Source organism: Anthonomus grandis, chromosome 5 (genome assembly GCF_022605725.1).
Source record: "Anthonomus grandis grandis chromosome 5, icAntGran1.3, whole genome shotgun sequence".
NCBI lineage: Eukaryota > Metazoa > Arthropoda > Insecta > Coleoptera > Curculionidae > Anthonomus > Anthonomus grandis.
In genome coordinates, this window is record NC_065550.1 from 25,699,543 (window position 1) to 25,720,946 (window position 21,404).

Below are 21,404 nucleotides of genomic sequence, written 5' to 3' on the forward strand. Positions count from 1 at the left end.
TATGTCTTCTGGTTTATCTTCTATTCCAAACAAATGCAAACTTCTATTTACGTAGTTTTTTCAATGGTCAACAAATGGCTCTAGGGGTACTTAAAATCCAGTGGCGGCTCGTGACATTTGACTATGGAGGGGCGCGCAAATCCAAATAAATATATACTTACTAATAAATAAAAAAATATAACTGGATGTACCTAAGTATATGTTATAATATCTGAGACATGACGGTTTGCAGTCATCATGGTACAATCACAAAAAGTTTGCACATAAATGTCTTGTAAAGAACATTGTTACAAAACAATCGCCTTTACACATCACGGAACCTCGCACTAAAATATTTTTGCCACCTCTCTGCGGTTTTAAAAACAATAACAAGTAACTTTAAAACGTGAAGAAAAATTATACTTATTAATCAATATTCAATAGGTACTTAAGCTACTTCTTAAAAGTAAAATCTGCTCGACGGTTTTTCATATTTATGAATCTTTCCATTACTTTTTCATTAAAATTGTTTATTTCCATCACTAAATTTCTATTGATGGACATCATGGCTAAAGCATTAAGTGTTTCATTAAGCATAGTACTTCGCAGGAAGGTTTTTATTCGCTTAAGGGTGGAAAAATTGCGCTCGGCCTCTGCAGTTGTCATTGGGGTCGTCACAATGATATTTAATAATTTTATTGTTTCGGCAAATGTTTCGCCAAGATTATTTTCTAAAATAAATGAAAGTAAGTTCATAGCTCCAATATTTTGTTAGAAATCTGGTCTTGAGTAAATGACTTCTATTTCAGTTCTTAATCTAATTTTACATAACATTGGATAATTCTCGCTTCTTTATCGAACAAGTTAGCTGCTTGAAGATGACCTCAATAGGAAAATCTGTCCTTCGCTTGGTTAACAACTGTATCACATACCTCTTTTGCAATAATACTTCTCAAGTTATCGTCAGTTCTTCTTCTTTTGACACTTTCAAAGTTTAATTCTACATTAGCCTTAATATTATCGGTGTCGTTTCTTATTTTGGCAATGCTTAATTCAAATATCGACAGATCCTGATTGCAATGACACACTATGCTTACTTTTTGACTGGAGCTGATTATAAAGTATGTCCACGTGCGGCATAATTTTGTGAAAAAGGGTAAGCCAGAATCAGAATTCTGGATCCTCTAATGCTCTCCTTAAACCGGAAGCTTCATTTGAAGTCACACTTTTCTCACATTTCTGCTCAACTTCTTGAAAAACCTCAATTAATTTTTCGCGATGTTCATAAACAGTATTCACGGTGCGAATATTATAATTCCATCTGGTTGTTGCCACTCTAGGCAATTTTCTATGTACTATTTCTTGTAATACATCACATAGGTGGGAGGAATTTGAGAAAAAAGCTGGTATTGCAGACAGATTATTAAAAAAAACGCGTACTTTCGGATTTTGAGATACCGATTTTTGCATAATAAGGTTCAGCTGGTGAGCATAACAGTGAACGAAATGCGCGTTTGGATATTTTAATTTAATCTGAGCTTGAACACCGTTAATTGAACCACTCATTACATTTGCCCCGTCGCACAGTATTGCAACTTATAGGGAAATCAGGACAAAAATCATTATCACTAGATAAAAGTTAAACTAACCACTTTTAAATTTTTATTTATACATGGACACTTTAACCAATAACATTAAATCATATTTTAAACAAAAAAGTGCATTGGTGTCTCTATACAGGGTGAAGCAAATCAGGACAAAAATCATTATTCAACTATAAGTTAAAGTAACCATTTTTTTGGTTTTATTTATACATGGATACTTTTACCAACAACCTATCAAATTATAGTTTGAATAGGAATTGATGTCTTTATACAGGGTGAAACAAATCAAGACAAAAATCATTATCTAATTAAAAGTTAAAGTAACCAATTTTTTGGTTTTATTTATATATGAATACTTTTACCAACAACCTATCAAATTATAAATAGTTTGAATAGAAATTGGTATCTTTATACAGGGTGAAAAAGAAAGGAGTTATTTACAACACTAAACATCTTCGGGTACATTATCATTTTCTCACCTTTTACTTGCCACGTTTTTAATTGTAAGCGATAGGCGATGTGCAATACACACACACACTCAAAAAAACGAATCCAGCAATGAAGTGTCGATAGGCCAAAGCGATAGTTCTCAGCATTTGGTGTTCTTTGAAGCACTGAGTCCTGGTTCATTTGCCTTGGTGTGGCTCCACAAATAATGCACCTAGATGTAGAACAGGTTTCTGAAAGGATATTGGCCACACTACCGTCAAACATAGTGAATAACATTTCGTAAGAAACATTTACATTTTTTTTTGAAATAAAAAGATGGTAATTATTAAGATTAGTTATTAATGACTCAATTTCGCCATGAACGGTTCGAACAACATCTGAAGTTTCTTTTGTAAATTTAAATGCATTTGGTCGACAATACATTGTTGATGATGAACGTGGGTTAGACCATATACTTTCTCCATTTTCATTATCAATTAATCTAAGAGGAACAATGCGACAAGAAACATGTACTCATCTGTTGACAAACTATCTTCAAATGTTTTGCTTATAAAGACTATGCCCCGAGCTACCGTCAAACCCCCATTTGCAAATTAATTTAAAATTTTTGTCAGAATGTATTATAATATCCTGAATTTTTAAAATATTCTCTGCAGTTTTATTTAGAAGCTCTTGAAGATTAACTTCAGCTGAAGTGTCAGTCACAATAATTTGCGAGGGTAAAAATGTTTTTTTACATTCAAATAGAGTGCGATAGCTCGGAAAACAGTTTGTATGCAAAGAATTAATCTTAGAACGCAGTATGTTATATCTCTCAACCGAAAGGTTTAGGTCGTGGTAAAGTGCTAAGGCGTCTTCAGGTGTTAATTTTTTTGCCTCTGAAGGAATTTCCTTTCGTTGAGAATTAATCCTCTCTGCCGCAAAACATATTTCTTCTGGCGTATAATTTGTCAACAACTCTTGTACTCTGCACAATTTGGTTCTTTTTGATGCAGCTTCAAAAGGCACATGCGGTCTTCCACGACTAGGTCTTGGTTGAGGATTCACTTGCATGTCAGTTGCTTCAGTTAGAATATTTGGTTGAAGATAGGGTAAATGAAGAGTGCTTTGTAACCATGAATGTTTTTTAAGAAAAGCATCTCCGCGTCTTCCACAATTGTTCCACATTCTTTGTAACAAAACAGAAAATAGCTTGCTGCTATTTAGCAGCTTTGCTTCAATGTCAGTTGAACAATTATCTAATGCAAAATAAGTTTTAATTGTTTCCATTATTCCTGATGCCTTTTTATTTTTTTCGCAACTTAGCCATTTTTCATACAGGATTGTATTAGGTATGGTTTTTTCTATTAAATAAAAATTCCGCATTATTCCGCAAAAGTGATGGGTGTCATTTAAAAGCAAACACTTTGGAGGATTGATCCTAAAAATTTTACGAAACAACTTTAAACTACTTTTTGTAGATCTTGATGAAAGTGAGAAAAAGGGTATTTTAACACTTTTAATTATATATCTGCAAAAGGCTTAACATGAAAATAATAACTTACCTTCGAAAATGTTGTTCATACTTAAGTGTACAAATTAAAAATATATTAACTTTAAAACACTAGTGCACACTACAACAATTTTATTTTAAACTAAACTTCTAAAAATAACCACAAATCTTTATCGGTATAAAATGTTTTTATTATCCAAAAATTTCTGAATAAAAAAAGTTAAAGGTACCTGCTTTATCTTACTCGGGTATTTTGCTAAACATAACACCCAGAATGTTTTAAAAATTAAATACTTTATTTGTGCATTTTTGTCCATTGGTTGCAACACTGTGCGTCGTAGGTTTGAGCTATTAATTTTTGAGGTGTCTTTAAAATTAGGGGATCAATTTAATTTTCGATACACGTTTTTAATCCTGTTGCAGTTTTATCCTTAACCTTCATAAAGCCCCAGAAATGTTCATGAATGGATCTATCAAAAAAATATCTTAATATTATTACCATTTGGTAGTTATTTGATACATCCGTAGTCTCATCGCATTGTATTGATACAAATTCCGATTTTTCAATATGGTTGGAAATTTCTTGTCTACAAACATAAAGCATACACTCCAAAATATCGTTCTGAATCATTTTAGATGTTCCTTTAAAGACTGTTGAATTCTGCAAGTGTTCCTTAAGTGTGACATCTAATTCTGCGGTAAAATTAATTAATTCCTTGAACAAACCCTTATTTGAAGAATCCTTAGTTTCATTGTGGCCTCGAAGTGCCAATTCAAAGGCCCCACAAAATTTTACGCAGCTAATAATTCTCGTTAAAATGTGCCTATTTTTTCTTATTTCATCATTACGCTTAATTAAATTGTCTCTATATGCAGAACTCAACTGTGTTAAAATATTAGTCTTACCCAGTAGAGCAAATGTAGCGCAAGAATTTATATGTCCTCGTGAAATGTCATGCTTTTTTATTTAAGCCGCAAGATGTTGTAAATCTCTTACCCCTTTTCTTGCCCAACTTGGATCGACACTACTAGAGCCAGCGACAAAAAATAACACACACGGAAAACAGTATAATAAGTTTGTTTCTTCACAACCACATATCCAATTATTTCTCTAATTAAAGGATGGAAGTGATTTTAATAAAATCGTCTCCAATAAGTACTCACCTTAGCTTTGGAATAAAGCATTTGTACCCTTTTAATTTTAACCCCTTCAGTTGTAACTTGCCCTGAATTACCGATTAAGTGTGAAATTTAGGTACCTACTTATTGAAAAAAATGCAAAAGTTGCAATAAAAAATTTAAAACAAATTCAACCTATACATGTTTGCTTAAATTATTCGAAATAATCATGCCTTTAAAGAATTGCACCTACCTTCCGGACATCCTATACATTAATAACATTGCTTATAGCAACTACTTTGACCTATTAAGTTAGTAATAAAATAAAACCCCAATTCATAAAAAATACTTTTTATTCAGCAGACAAATTTTTCCTTAAATCTTCTAAAAAAAAATAAAAAAATTTATTGACAAGTATTTCATTTATTGAACCAAACGAATATTATCTAAACATTGCAATGAATAAAAAATAAAAATATTAAACACGAACAATCTTACACACTATTACAATAAATTCAACTATTTATTTTTGCGCCCTCCCATGAGCATTTTTGCGGTATATCCGAGGAGTGTACTCGAAATTTTCTCATTACTTTATTTCCACTTTAAAACTATTTATGTTACTATAACCAAGAGAATTCTAATCATTCCCACCAACTACAACTATAGCTAATAAAACTAAAAATCCATACAAAACAATTATAAAGCCAACAAAAAACAACTCAAAACTTTCAAGGTGTAACATGCTCAGGATGCTGAGTTTTAACATGTTTATTACGATCGCCCTTTTGCCTAAATTCCCTGCCGCACACCTTACAAGCGTATGGCCTCTCGTCAGTATGAATTCTCTTATGGTTATTCAAGGCGTCGGCCCGGAAAAACCTTTTATGGCAAATCTAGAACAAAACCACCCGGACTACCTTACACTCTTACCAAAACAAAACCCAACATACCTCACAACCATATCTTCTATCATTAGTATGAATCAACCGATGCTGATAATAAACGGAACCAGTTAAGAAACTCTTATTGCACACATTGCATTTAAATGGCCGCTCCCTGGTATGAACTTTCCGGATATGATCCTTCAAATCCGGCCTAATGGTATATCTGGCGTCACAACCCTCGTGAGGGCAAGCAAAAGGTTTTATACCTAAAATAATTCAAATTTATCGACTAGGCAGAAAGTATGGTCAACCACAGTACCTTGGTGAAACCTCATGTGTTGCCACAAATGAGAAGTTTGGGAGTAGCTTCTGCCACAAGTGTCACAAACGTAAGGTTTCAGACTCTTGTGGGCTCTATAATGAACCAGCAGAGCTTTGGCGCTACCCACTTTCTGCAAATCGAAAATTTTTGGCGTTAAATGTATTTGGCAATCAGCCGAACTAACCTGTCCACATTCTTCGCAATAAAACGTATCCATATGATCGGTATTCCGGTGTTGTTCTAGTGATGGGATGCAGGTGAATACTTGAGCGCATTTCTCGCACTGATAACGCAACCCATCGTTAGGCAGTAAGTCGTTCTTTTTATTATTTCCAGTTTGTTTTGTAAATCTTCGTTTTTTTCTTGCGATTTCTTTGGAGGCTTCGTCAGTTTCCGCTTCGGTCATTGGAACTGATAAGGACGGATAAGACTTTTCGCTAGAATTGTTGGTTTGATCACTGTAAATTATGAAAATTTATAGAGAAACATATCTGTTATATATTTGCAGGATAAATCTTAATTTTGCATTAAAGCTTGCACAAGGAATCACTTTACATCCTAATGCCTACGATTGGCGTTGACTTTGGTAAGCCCTTTCGTCACAGCCATAAAAGACCGAGACCGAGATCATATTATCCTCTTAGTCAGACGTCACAAACGTCAAAAAGCGAATATACAAGAAGAAAAGTATTTCACACTAACGAGTAGGGATTATTTTACGTTCACTATGTAGAAGAGAAAAAATTCCTCGCCCATACCTTAAAGCAAATAAATACCAAAATCCGTACGGCCCAGCAAAAGATGGGTTAAGTCAATCTGTAAAGACCAATTTTCACTTAACAAAAGTATTTCATCAACAACCAGATCCTTCTTGAACACCTTGGTCTGCACCCAACTGCTCATCATCCCCAGTAAAGTCTTCAAGTTCTTGTCATGGAATCAACATTTCTAATTATCAAATCAATTTAATCTCTTTCTTCTAAAACCTCCCGCTGAAAACCTCCTTTCCACATATTCCGCATCTAACTGTCTTTTCATGATAAAGAGAGACAGCAAGCGGGAAGACCAACTCTACGGATGGAGCAATTTGATAGTGCAATATGATTTACTTCGATATTTCACGCCCTACTAACTCTTAGTGAATAGACAGGTTGACTTAACCAAATTTCACTTAACCATTTCATCAAGCCCATCAACAACTTAAAATCGAAGAACTAGGTCCTTCTTGAAGACCTTGGCACCCAAAATCCATCACCCTCAGTAAGGTAATTGTATCAGGAAATTATATCCGGGCAGAACCATCAGATTAAAAGCAAGATCTTCAAAGCTGTATGACTTAATATAATGTGCAGCATTTTTTTTGTAAGTAGAAGTCCATTTTTGAAGTGGGGTGGCTATAATATAGCGGGTTAGGAAGAGAGGGAAGACTTTTCTCGACAAATAAAAATGCCAGTCTTTTAGTCAATAATAATGCATTTCCAACAGTTCACTCATTATCATTATCAGACTCCTACACTACATAGCTGCAATGTTTTTCATTTATGGATAAAAGTCTTCTGGCCCTTCCTAACCCACTATCAAAAATAAAGCAACTTTGCTTTCCAATTAAAATCTTGAAATCTTGCTTAAGAAAAAGGAGTACAATGGAAAAGCACCTTTAAGTTCTTGTTATCGAGCTGATGCAATCCTACAAACCACTCACGAATTATCCTAAAAGAGCTATTTATGACTATACAATCAGCGTAATAAATAACAATTCATCATTGGAGCATGCAGACGTAGTAATTCTCTATATGTTGAAGGTCAGTTGGACTAGTTGTGGTAGTACCGCGAATTCGAAGAACCAACATTTCTCATTATCAAACTCTCCTGCTGAAAATCATCTCTTCACATATTTAGCATCTAATAGCCCCTCTATAATAGGGAAACATTTTGATAGTGAATCATCTTTTACTTTGATATTTTAACGCCTTACTACTCCTAGTAGATATTCGTCGTTTTGTCTATAGGTTTCGGCCAGCATGCTTAGCAACCATTTATCTGCATTTTATATTGTTCGACATTTAAACGGTCCAGGGGCGAAAGTCTGGAAACTGACGTAGGAATACCTCCAAAGATAAGTAATAATTCATATGACCTCAGTTTCTCAAAGGATGGGTACTCTATATGGTGGAGTCGATCTTATTACGGATTCATCTTGACTATATTGTATATTGTGTCACAATGGAGAATTCAATCTAGGAAATCCAAATGTTATCTATTGAGGACTCCAACCTTCAATTTTCTGGTAGGTAGTTCCCTGATAGCCTTGACGGAATATTTCTGAATATGCCTTGTACAAGAGAGGAATTATTAGATGATGAATATTCTCTGAATAGAGCATGAATGTTATGATACGATCTGAACTGGAATATCAACATTTTTATTCATTAGCAGACATAATTTAGGAACGATTCAAAATATCAATTTTTTTTTACAATTAATCAAAAATTTTGAATAGTAGGGATTGGAGGTAGTTGAATATCTATGGATGCCAGATCTTAACATAAAATAAGCAACAGTGGAAGAACATGTGACAATTCCTGACTAAGATCGTTAGCTAAAAGTTCCTGTTAAGAGAAATTTGAGACATTCGTCATATAATGTTTTTAAATGATTCTATCTTATGATCAGATGCACCAAAATCATCCTTAGCAGGCCATTGAGAGCTAAGTTGCTATTGACTGAAACGTATTGACAGAAAATCAACATCTTGTTGAATACCAGCATAAGAACGTACTACCTCTTAAGCTAAATGAGAAATTTATATCAAAATTATCCTGAAAAAATTATAAGGTACAGTTCGTCTTACCCATTTGAGTCGTCGCTTTCAGGTTCTCTTTTTACAATCGCTTGTCCATGAGAATGAGACTCTTTTATCTCATTTCCAGAGTTGCTCCCATCATAATTCAAACCAGTTTTCTCAGCATCTTGCTTACCAGTATCAGCATTAAAAGATCCCGTGGAAACGGGCACTTCCAAGCTCTTCAGTACATCCTGAATTAACTGATTAATATCCTCCTTATTTTCTGGTACTCCATTGCAGGAATTCAACGAGTTCTTCTCCAATTGGTTCCGCTTCGGTACGAATAGTTTAGGTGAATAGTGCTTCTTCTTTATCTTATGATTATATAACATATCGTGGGTTTTAAAAGTCCGATCGCAGTATTCGCAAAACGACAATTTCGGTAAATAGAAAACGTTTGAGAACTCGTTGCATTTTTTAATCCAATGCGGGTAAGCCTTCGAGTATGAGTCAAAGGCCTGATTACAGTCCACGCATTCGTAATTTTTCTCTGTCGTATGCTTACGCTGATGCACCAATAGGAGATTTTTGTCCGCGAAAGTCCGATTGCAGAACTCGCATTGCAACAGGATTTCTGTGGAAATTGTTTCGATGCAATTGTTATTCTCGTGATAATCGTTATTATCCAATGCTTCCAAGCATGTTGCAATATGGTGATAAGCATTATCAGCAGAAGAAAACACTTCGTGGCACCTCTTACACTCATAAACTGTAAGGTCGCTTCTGTAAAACTTCGAAATATCCCCGGCTTTCTTGCAATGATTTTCCTTGTGAATCTTCAATCTGTTCTCGCTAACGAATAGTTTTCCACAAAACTCACATGCGTTACTTCCATTTATGTTATGAGTGGCTCGGTGGCGCTCCAAGTTGCCCCTGCTAGCGAATATCTTAAAACAAATGGTGCACTCGAAAATGTTATTTTTCGCCTCAGATCCCCCGGTTTCATTATCCGAGCACTTGGACTCCTCAGTGATGAGGGCATTTTGAAAATTGAAATCGCATTGGTGCCGCTGATACTGGTACTTTGTGGGGAAGTTAGTTTCGCAGTTCTGACACCTTATAAGGGTCGGAAAGTTCGGTTTGAATGTTAAATTATTCGACTGATCGGAATCGGTTTCGTTGGGTACGATGTTAATAAGAAGAGACTCCTCCGCGTCATCACTGGGGTATTTGAAATATAGCTTTTCCTCATCGTAATTTTTGAAATAGTGAAAATCGGACTCGTCTAGTAATGGGATTACCTTTACGGGTTTCTCGCCGTTTTCGCTCTTCAACGTATGCACCAGTTGGTCGTCTTCTAGTTTGTGAATGAAAATCACAACGGTACCGCTCATTTTTGAATTATACGAAATATCATCGGTATAGCTTTGGACGGTTTTTTGATTTATTTGAGTGAAACTTCAAAATGTGACGTTTATTTACTACCTGCCGCGTTGCTATACCGGTAAAAATGGTCGGTAAACAATTAATTATTATTAAAGAAACTCACGTAAAATTTATTAATAATTGTTAAAACTTTTCCTATTTGAAAATATTTTAAATTTAAATCTAACTGACCAGTTCGCGACTCCACTAAACCGATCTGTCAAATTTCAAGGATAAAAATAAATTTTTCATGTTAGTTGCCTAAGCAGCTTCGAGATGGCGCTACGGTATATATATTTTATAATTATGTAGTTAATATAATATCATGTCTACCATAAAGGACTTAAATACTTGAACATTGAAAGAATGCCTTTTAAAGTTCTAACTGTTCTAAGCTTAAATATGAACTAAAATCATGTAAAGATCCGTAAATCCAATTGTATTTATAATAAAAAATACTAAAAAGATACGATTCCATTATAAAGCATTTATTAAAATGTTCATGTAGAAAAAAAGTCACAGAAAACGAAGAAACAAAAGAAACCACAGAACACAAATATATAGCTACATATACTATATAAATATACTGCTATTAAAGACCAAAGTAGACAAGTAGACATTGTAGGTTTCCCAAAGATCCGGCACTTCGTAAGATATTTGGATTGAGTTTGTAAATGTAAATAGAACTGGCTGGAATCCGATAAAATATAGTGTTTTGTGTTCTAAACATTTTCTGAGTCACACATAAACCGAAGCTTAAGTAGTTATGTTCGTTTAACTCTTTCAAGGGCCCTGGTGTACAAAATGTACCACCTTAATGCATGCTCTAGTTAGGCGGTGGCACAGAATAAACGATCTCAGATCGTTTATTCTGTGGCGGTGGTACATATTTAGCACCACTGGTATAAAATTTATTTACGAATGGAGCAGTGGTTTAGTTTATGAACCACCATTAGAAATAAGTTGTTTACGTCCTTATAAAGAAGTGCGCCTTGCGGTAACGGCGCCGGACATAGAGCCACTGCCTGAAAAATAAATTAAGGTTATAATTAAGTTGTCAAGAGTGTAAACTAACTGTGAGTGAGAGGAAGACTAAAAAAGTAAGTATATTTATATATTTGCGTTGTAATTATATTATAAAGCTATTTTCTTATGATGGAAACTGAATATTTATTTGAAAAAATCCTGTAATATTTGATATCTGTCTGGTACTCTATGCGTACCACCGCACACATTAGGTTTTTTATTTTTTGCGACAGCTTTTTTTTATTTTCAGGTTCCAACATGTCCGACTTGCCATTTAAGTTGGTTAACATGACGCAAGATGATCTATTCGCTGAAATAGAGAATATTTATTTAGAAATAGAACAAAATCATGCAGTCGCTGAAGAAATTCCTTCTGATAGCGAATCATTAGCCAGTAACAAGGGCGAAGAAGAAAGCGACACGGAAGCAACCATCGGAAATAATGTGCTAATATATTCAAGTAGTGACTCTGAAGATGATTTGCCTTTGATAACAATTGCTAGAAAAATTCAAACAGCTGCATTTGCCACACCTGCTGGCAGAAAACCTCCAATTTGGTCTAATGTGGAAACTCCTGCTTCACCTCCAGATTTTGCTGCTCAGTCTGGTTTAGCTGATTGCGTGACGAATATGATAGATCCAACTCCGTGCAAACTGTTTCAGCTGTTTTTTTCTGAGAATTTCATAAAAGATATGGTTTTTGAAACAAATTTGTATGCTCAACAAAAGTTTAGCAAGCATAAACCAACCGATGTTCGCGAAATAAAAACATTTTTGGGGTTGAATTTACTTATGGGCATAAAACGCCTACCGAGTTATAGGGACCATTGGTCCAGTGCGCCAGATCTTCATGACTCTTATGTAAGTAATCTAATGTCAGTGAAGCGTTTTAGTTGGCTGCTTGGTAACTTTCACTTGAACGACAATTCACTGATGGCAAAAAAAGGGGAAGCAAATTACGACAAACTATATAAAGTAAGGCCATTGTTGATTTCTATGGCAGAGGCTTTTGGCAAATGCATGCTGCCAAGTCGTGAAGTTGCCATAGATGAATCTATGATAAAATTTAAAGGGAGAAGCTTCCTCAAACAATATATGCCAAAGAAGCCCACTAAAAGAGGGTATAAAGTGTGGGTACTGGCAGATAAAAACGGATATTGTCTAAAATTTGATATTTATACAGGAAAGCCAAGTGGTAATGCCGAGAAGAACTTAGGGTCAAGAGTTGTCAAACAGCTATGTGAAGGGCTAGAAAATAAAAACCACCTTGTCTACTTTGACAATTTTTTTAACGGGGTAGAACTTATGGAAGATCTAAAGAATATGAATATACATGCCTGCGGCACTGTTAATTCTTCTAGGCGACATATACCGAATTTTAAAGCTGATAAGAACATGAAAAGAGGTGAAATGGAGTGGTTTACGAGCAATAGTGATTTATCGGTCATTAAATGGAAGGATAAGCGTTCCGTTTTTCTTTTGTCCAACTTCCACGATCCACGTGATATGCTTGAAGTGAACCGGAAAGAAAAGGATGGATTAATTACCAAAGTACTCTGACCAAAGGCACTTGCTGACTACAATGCAAATATGAATTTTGTTGACAAGTTCGACCAAAATTTGTCTTACTACAAAATAGATCGAAAAAGTCATAAATGGTGCTGCAGTTGTTAATGCTTTTGTATTATATAAGGGACTGCAGCTTCCACCTCTTTCTATGAAAGATTTCCGACGAAGTATAATAGAAGGACTTGTAGCAGAAGCTCTGGTGGCTAGAAAAAGATCTGCTTTAAGTTTTGAAACTATTGCTATAAAGAAAAATAAACCATATGTTTCCGAAGAAGTCCGATTTGAAGGTTCGACACATCAACCTGAACGTGGTACTCGACGTCGATGTGCTAACTGTAGCACCAAAAAGAACCAAGTCAGAACGGAATGGGTTTGCAGCGTTTGCAACGTGCCTCTCTGCTTAACTAAAAATAAAACATGTTTTCAAGACTTTCATAGAAATAAATAAGAACGGGGCAGTGGTACATATATAGCACCAGTTGTTTTTTCACATTTATGTACAAAATAATAAGTAAAAATAAAAAATAAACAAAGTTACTAGTATTATTTATGTTCTTAAGTTATAGTTTACAGAAAAATAAACATAATAAGAAAAAAAAATCCGTGCCCAAATAAAGAATAAAAATTTTAAATTTGTTGCCCCTGAAAGAGTTAAGAGGAAATGCTGTTCCAACCCTTTATCCCTCTCAGGTAAATACTCGGATAAATAAATAAATGTGTTATAAGTAATTACTCTGTAAATATCTAAATAAATGTGATTCTGGTAGTATAAGTAATATCAGTAGTTAATAATTGTGGTTGTATGATGGCTATATCATTGATTATGTTATTGTTTAGGAAACAATAACAAACCTAAACTTACCTAAACAATAACATAATCAATGGCTATATCGAAGTGGTTAATTTTTTATGGCAATGCTTATTTTTGTAAGTAATAAAACAAAAATTGACCGGTAAGGCGAAGCCACCGTAATATAAATCTATATTACGGTGGCTTCGGGTAAGGGCACCAACAAAATTTAAGCTCACTTAATGTAAAACCGAGCTTAAGCAGCATGCACATTTATTTATTTATTTATTTATTTATTTATTTATTCATTCATACATAAACGAGCAAAAGCCCATTGTTACAATCTATAAGAAATTGATATACAACATATAATATACCTATTATATCTACAACCAACACTAAAACACAAAAATACAAAAAAAAAATATATCAAAGTTTAGGAGTGGTTCTACACAAAAATTTTTATGGTTTAACGGGTTGACCTCATCTTTACTTTGTAAGAACCTACCTTTCTCTTGTTGCAAAGTTATAAGTTATAAATAAATTACAATTTTTTAAATAAATTGAAGTTTGAATGAATTGAAGTCGAAATCTTCTTTAATGTTCTTTTTTTTAACATTTTTTTTTAATACTTTTTTTAATTTTACACTTTTTGTACAATTTTTTCTTTTTTTTTTACATGAAAGCATAAGTTGATTTTGAATGCTGTATGGATTCAAACATGCAACTTTTAGGTGCCTAATACTTATTTTTTTTTTATGATTTTTTTCATTTTGTTGATGTTAAGATGTTGGTTATAATTAATAGTATTTCCGAAAGCATGACTTCTAAAAAGTACCCATTTTTGTATTTCATTTTTTACCATATTATATATATACATAACTTAAAATTTTAGGAGCCAGTGGACAATCAGGAGTTCAATAAAGCAGTTAAAGTTGAACCACCAAATATTAGTGTTCAAATTTATCAAATACTTCACCCCCGGTGAAGCAAGCACTTAATATTGGTTCAATTGGTAATGAAGGGGATAAAACTAGTAATAATGCAGGGCCAGGGCCATCTACTATGATGCAGGCAGGTGATTGATACTGGTGATATTACTCCCAGAAAAAGGAAGTTAATTAATAAACTAGATAAAACATTACTAGTCAGTAGGGAGAGGATTAGGTCACTACAAAGAAAACTAGTTCGAAGAGAAAAACGTATTGGCACTATGCAGGAGATTATTCAAGAGATACGGAAGAAAAAATGTATGCAAGAAGAATGTTTAGACACAGCATAAAGAAACCAGCAGTCGCACTTCAATAAAAATACATTGGCTTGAATAAGCGTGTTCGGTGCATGTGTACTAACGCAGGCGAGGCATTTTTGCCTGTAGTAGGGATGCCGCTGACACTCGCTACGGTCCACGCGGCTTTTGCCTTGGCTAGAGCCGGACTTAAACATTTTTTTAGATGTTATTATCTTGTAAAATAAAAATACCTACATAGTACAAATATTGATTTTTTAATATAAATAAAGTTCATACATTAACAAAATATTTAAACAAAAATAAACATCGCATTTCTACATCTAACAACGACGATATAGAAGAAAACATGCAGAAAGTTAATTAGGTATGTACCATAAATTTAAGAGACCATTCTTTGAGTAATTTTAAAACAAAAAGTTCATATAAACATATGTCCAGAAATTCTTCGTTCTCAATATACAGGGTGTTAAAATTTAACAACAACTAAAATATATGCCACTGACTTTTGCGCAATTTTTATTATGTTCTGTGGATTATACAAACAAAACTTTTCTGTCTCTTAAATTTTTTTCGTATCTTGCTTAGTTAATAATAAATTCCAAATGAAACTTTTCCCCAAATTCCTTGTGTGATCCAGGGATATGCAATTAAGTGGACTTTTTTTTTCTCGAAAAATAAGCGAGATACGAAAAAGTTGTATTTGTATTTGAGTAAATCAAATAACATATTAAAAATGGCACAAAATTCAGGTGCCCCAATTTTTTTGCCACAAATATTTCTTCAGGTCCCGTTCGAGATTACACTGAACCTAATAAATTTAATCATATTAGGGGTAAATTAGCTCCTTAATGTTATAAATAACACCGCCAGAGAACTTGCGGACCTATGTTCATATGAACTTTTTGTCTTAAAATTACTCAAACAATCGCCTGTTAAATAATTTATGGTACATACTTAATTAACACCCTGTATAGTAACGCTTTTAGATTAACATCTGTCTACATAGTAGTTTAAGGATAACTAATTATACAAATAAAGTAATATTTCAAAACAAATAGAAACTCTTAGGCCAATAAATAAAGATAAATAGTTGGCAACAATTCAAAACAATTCTAACATCTGCGAATTTTTGTTATATTATTAAGTACCAACTAAAGTAAAAGTATACAATTTTGCAACTCTTTTAAATATAGCAACACTGTTAAAATGGCAGAAATATAAATAATGTCCTAAAAAATCAAAAAAAAAAATTACATTGCTGCAACTTTAATTGATGCTTAATTATGTTATTTAAGCCATACAGCCAAATTTGCAGCTATTAAAAACTTTGGCAAAGTCAATTATTTTGCTTCATTAATAATTTTTGACATACCCCTCTTTTAATACAAAAGTTTTTATAAAAAACGCTACGCTTTGTAAAAATGCTATTAAAATAGTCACTAAGTACGGAGCTGAACTAGGCCATACACCTATGAACACAGTTCGATAAACAGTGAGCTCGGCATCCGGAGAACATGGCTGCGGCATGGCTAAGGATGCTATTAGTTCGCTTACATTTTCGAGCGGAGTGACACTGCTGGTTTCTTTATGCTGTGGTTTAGATGTGATTAACAAACTAGGCGGGGGACCTCAAGAATTATTTATGAGGCAATATAAAAGAGCAAGAAACAAAGCATTACCAAGAAAGTATTCTGAAGAATTAAAAGTATTCGCTTTAACTCTTCATTTCTATTCCCCATCCGCATATATTTATGTAAGAAAAACCTTTAGTTTGTGTTTACCTCACACAAGAACGTTAAATCGGTAGTACCAAAGCATTAACGGAGAACCTGGATTTACCAGTGAATCATTTAAGGTTTTACAGCTAAAAGCTTCTGCTGAGAAAAATCTAATAATATGCAGCCTGATTATCGATGAGATGTCTATTCGGCAACATGCAGAATGGGTTTCTGAAAAAGACAATCGCTATGGGTATGTTGATCTTGGAACGGGATCGAAAGAAACCTCTTTTGCTAAGGATGCCTTGGTGTTCCTTTTAAATTGTGTAAATGGTTACTGGAAAATTCCTGTGGGCTTTTTTCTTATTGCCGGCATGACCTCGGAACAGAAAAAGGGACTTGTGCTACAGTGTTGTGGAAAAATTGTGGAAAAATGCCATGAAGTGGGTATAATCCGGTATAAAGGTTGTCAGTTTGACATGTGATGGCCCACCTGTAAATTTGGCCATGGCAAATCTTTTGGGCTGTAGATTGAACCATAAAAATTTGAAAACCTTTTTTAAACATCCCTCAACGAACGATGATGTTTTGTTTTTAGATCCATGTCATATGGTGAAGTTGCTTCGTAATACTCTGGGTGAAAAGGGTTCACTTGCTGATGATAATGATGAATTAGTGTCTTGGAACTATGTTAAGGAATTAACTACTTTACAAAAAAATGAATCATTTCATTTGGCAAATAAATTAAGGGAACAACATGTAGCTTTTACTAAGCAAAAAATGAATATAAAGCTTGCTACTCAAGTGTTTAGTGAAAGTGTTGCCACTGCATTAGCTTTTTTTGAAAATGAACTCCATTTAAAATAATTCATTGGAGCTGGGGCTACTCCGAGATTCATGTTAATAATTAGCAATTTATTCGATATTTTAAACTCTAGGAATTTAGTTCAATATAATTTCAAAAAACCTTTATCTCTTAAGAATTATGAAAAAATCCATTTGTTCTTAAATTCTACAGATGAATATTTAAGCTTTTTAAAAACACATGTTGGTGGAACTTTACTTTTAGATTCTCCAAGACATACAGGATTTTTAGGGCTGAAAATATGTATAGCCAGTCTGAACATTTTATTTAAAAATTTAGTGACCACAAATATTTTACAGTTTTTACCCCTTTACAAATTTTCTCAAGATCACTTGGAGTTGTTCTTTGGGTCTATCCGCTCTCAAGGAGGTTATAATAATAACCTCACCGCTCGACAATTTCAATCCGCTTATAAAAAATTACTGGTTCATGTGGAATTGCGCAACAGTTTTCGTGGAAATGCGGTGCCCTTAAAGCAACTTCCAATTTTAAAATGTGAGCCTGTAAGTCAAATTAATATTACTTCTAGAGATTATAGAGCTCTTGAATTCGATGAAAATACTGACGGAGAGTTAGCCGAATTAGTTAACCGAGATCATGATTACTTGCCAGATCCTCTTTCAGAATTTTCTAAGCATATTATTACCTATATAGCAGGATATGTTGTACATTTTTTAAAGAAAAAAATTATATGTTCAGACTGTGTATCTGCTTTGACAAGCGTTACCAGGGATTTATTCTTATTTTCTTTTATAAATAAAAAAAATAAAGGCGGACTTCAATATCCCTCAACAGATGTTTTGGAGATATGTATGGAAACTGAAAAAGTTATAAAAAACGTTTTATTATCCAATCCAAAAAAGCAAGTCTCAGCAGAATCTGTAGTAAGTATAACTCTTAAAAAGTTTGTGAACAGAAGCATATTTTCAAATTTAGTAGTTCATAGTTATGATCAGTCAGTATTTGACAACCACCGAATTTTGTTAATAAAAGCTGTGGCAAATAGGTACACAAATATTAGATTATACCATCTTGCCAAAGAAAAAACAAATAAATCAGAAAGCATAAGACATCATAGCAATAAGATAGTTTTGTTCAAGGGACAATATATTTTTTGAAAATTCAAAAATTGTGTTATTTTCTATATTCCTACGTATAATGTACAACTTTTAGACACACAGTCTTTATTGTTTTTTTTTTCAGGCGTTTAAAACGATGAAGAATAGTCCATACTTTTAGTGGACTTTATAGGTGATGATGAAATAAAAAACTTCGAACCTTACTTTTATTATTAAAAGAATTTAAAAAATTGACTACCACTTCAACACCTTTTGGTACCTAGTAACTATATCATCTTTAGTAGAAACAGCCTTGTTTGTTAACGAAAAATTATTAAAATTTTTTAAACATAATTATTAATATTAGGGTAATAACACTAGTAGTCGACCACTTTGGCGGACTTGACTTTTTGCTTGTGTTGTTATATATACCGTTAATTAATAAAATCTTCTACGGTAGATTGCTTCATGAACTTGTATATTTATATTTCTACGTAAAATACATAACCCGACGATAGAGGTCGCTGGAATAGAAAGGATAATTTTAATTTGAAACTGGCCTAATTTCGCTAGTAGTCGACCAGGAAGATCGAGTACTAGACGTCGATCTCCAATAGTCGACCTAATGTAATTGTTCGAAAATAATATGCTAGTATTAATCTTTTTATTATTTTTATTGTTTAAAATCATAAAAAAAATCTTTGGTATGGTAAAGTTGGTACTTTACTTAACTTAAAATGCATTCTAAAACTAATAGATAGATATACAAATTATCAGTAAAACTTTTGAACGGGTATCCATATTTAAAACTTACAGAGTTAAAATCTTTTTCTATAATGTCTTCATATAAATTTTCACTAAAAATTGAGCATTTCAAGTGGTACCATCAAGTACACTTATCACATCCGATATTCTTTAGATCGTTTTCTTCGGTGTCGCTTATGAGGTCATCGTCACACAAGTCGCATTGAATAGAAATTTTCTAAAATTAACTCTGTGGTGGTCTCTGGTCCTGGTCAACTGTTTGTTTTGTTGGTCCATTACTTTTTTTATTCACTCGTCTCTTTTTTTATAGAATTCATTCTTTTTTTTCCGATTCTGCTTTCCGTTTCTGAACAGCTATAATTTTAATTTCTTTGGCATTTTTCTTTTCTGCTTCTAGCTGTCTCTACAATTCGGATGAAATAGCACTTAGTTGCTTTGGTGCTGCCTTACTTTTTTTGCTTTTTTGGATTGACTTCGGATAATAAAGTATTTTGTTGATGCTACTGTCCAACGGAGGAATGATTGTGATATTTGAAATTATATTTAATTTACCGAGGGACGTATCACCATTCGATTTATGTACGTTTTCTGTGCCTACATCAGGTACAGAGTCTTTAATTTCTTCTATGGGAATAAGGGAGCCATCAGTTGAAGCAGTTTCATTAGGAATTGTTGGTGTCTTAATATTCTTTGCAGTATTTTTTTGGACGTTCCCAATATTTTGAACTTCCTCAGGCAACAAAATCGATACAATATTAGATGAGTTATTCAGTAAAGATTCATCAGTAACTTCATCACTTTTTGTTTGGGGTGGTAGATTCGATGAATTATTTGACAGGACAGTTTTAGGACTACTATTTATAATATAACAGTCATTATTCTCAAAAGCATTTGTCTCCTGTTGAATTTCTTGAGAGAGGAGAGAATCTGAAGCATAGTCTAGTGCAATTTGTGAAACCTGCGTATCTTGAAATAATGGCATTGCGGCATCATCGCTTAAAGTATCTTTAATTTCTGATAAATTAAAGCTTTGTGGTTGCTCCAACTCTTGAAGAACGAGGTTACCCGCTGTATCAATATCATATAATTGGCCATCATTTAATAAAGCAAAAGGTGGTAGGCCATCCAAAGGTTCATGCTCAGGTTGATGAGGATCTGTAGGCTGAACTGTCTGTATCACATTTGAAATTTTATTGTTGTAAAAGGTTTGCGCTTTAGATAATTCTTCAAAACTAATGTCTACTCTAACACCACGCTCCTCTAAATTATTCTGAATACTTTTGATTGTATCCTCAGTGATCTTATATACTACATCAGTCGCAGGTCGGGAGATTTCTTCTGGTTCTAGTTCCTTCCAAATCTTCAAGTATATTTTGGACACATTTAGAATAGTCAACCATATTTGGATCGAAAGGGAAAAGGCCGCATTTACGGAAACCGTTCTTAATTGTTTGCGGCAAGTTGTCCTTTTCTAAAACCTTTTTTAAAAGTGGACAAAACTTTAATTTTGTTAAGGTCTGGTTTGTGTTTTCTTCCAGCATTTGCCATTCCCGAACTGCTTTATTCCACTCGTGCGATGTCAGTGGTTTGAAAACACTGACATCGCACGGCTGCATAATATGGGTAGCATTCGGTGGTAGCGCATAAAGAATTATTCCATTTGCTGAACAGAACTGACTTAAGCTTAAAGTTAAATGGCTTTTATGGCCGTCAATGAAAAACAAAACAGGTTTCTTAACCTCATGGGATATTAACCACAACACCAAAACCACCGTACAAGCAACACCGTCAATGCTTCTTTTTCTTTCCCCTTGACTACTTGATAAACGTGTTTATATCCTCTCGGAGCTACAATTTTCCCAGACTTGGGGCACAACGTGAAACTCGTTTCATCTCCATTCAAAATCCTGGTGGAGTCTAACAGGATATCCTCGGCATCTTCACTCTTTAAATATTCTTTTAACTCGCGAAACCATTTCTTGATACTCTCTTCAGTAAGCACTGCACGTCCTTGGACGTTTACCGCCTTTTTTAATGTTTTTTTCTGCTCTGAAGCTCTATTTACTTTCACCATTTTCTGAAAAAAAAAAGTAAAAAACCAAGATTAAAAAAACTTCATTAATAATGTAATAACCTTAAAACAATCAGACAATAGGGCATGTGCACGTGACGTCAGCTTTTAGGTAAAACAAAAAATTTGAAAAAAGAAAAAGCTTAAAAAGTGCAAAAGGTCAACATTTTTCAAAAGGTTGTCTTGCTGTTAACGTTTTTTGTTGTTTCACATGTATGGTTGGTTCT

The 21,404-nt window shown here is 33.7% G+C and overlaps 1 protein-coding gene across 2 annotated transcripts; it reads right to left on the minus strand.

Moving 5' to 3' along the window:
* Positions 1-5,047: 5,047 nt before the first annotated feature.
* On the minus strand, positions 5,048-10,268 carry LOC126736779 (zinc finger protein 26-like). Of its 2 annotated transcripts, none has more exons than XM_050441312.1 (5): positions 8,705-10,268; positions 6,038-6,290; positions 5,851-5,983; positions 5,598-5,797; positions 5,048-5,540 (listed from the first exon to the last, which is right to left on the minus strand). In XM_050441312.1, exons 1-5 carry the CDS (start codon positions 10,030-10,032, stop codon positions 5,376-5,378), a joined length of 2,079 nt encoding a protein of 692 aa, XP_050297269.1. In that variant the 5' UTR covers positions 10,033-10,268; the 3' UTR covers positions 5,048-5,375. The 2 variants fall into 2 exon arrangements, with proteins under 2 accessions (XP_050297269.1, XP_050297268.1); XM_050441311.1 differs by having other exon boundaries at positions 6,038-6,311; positions 8,705-10,267.
* Positions 10,269-21,404: the final 11,136 nt, after the last annotated feature.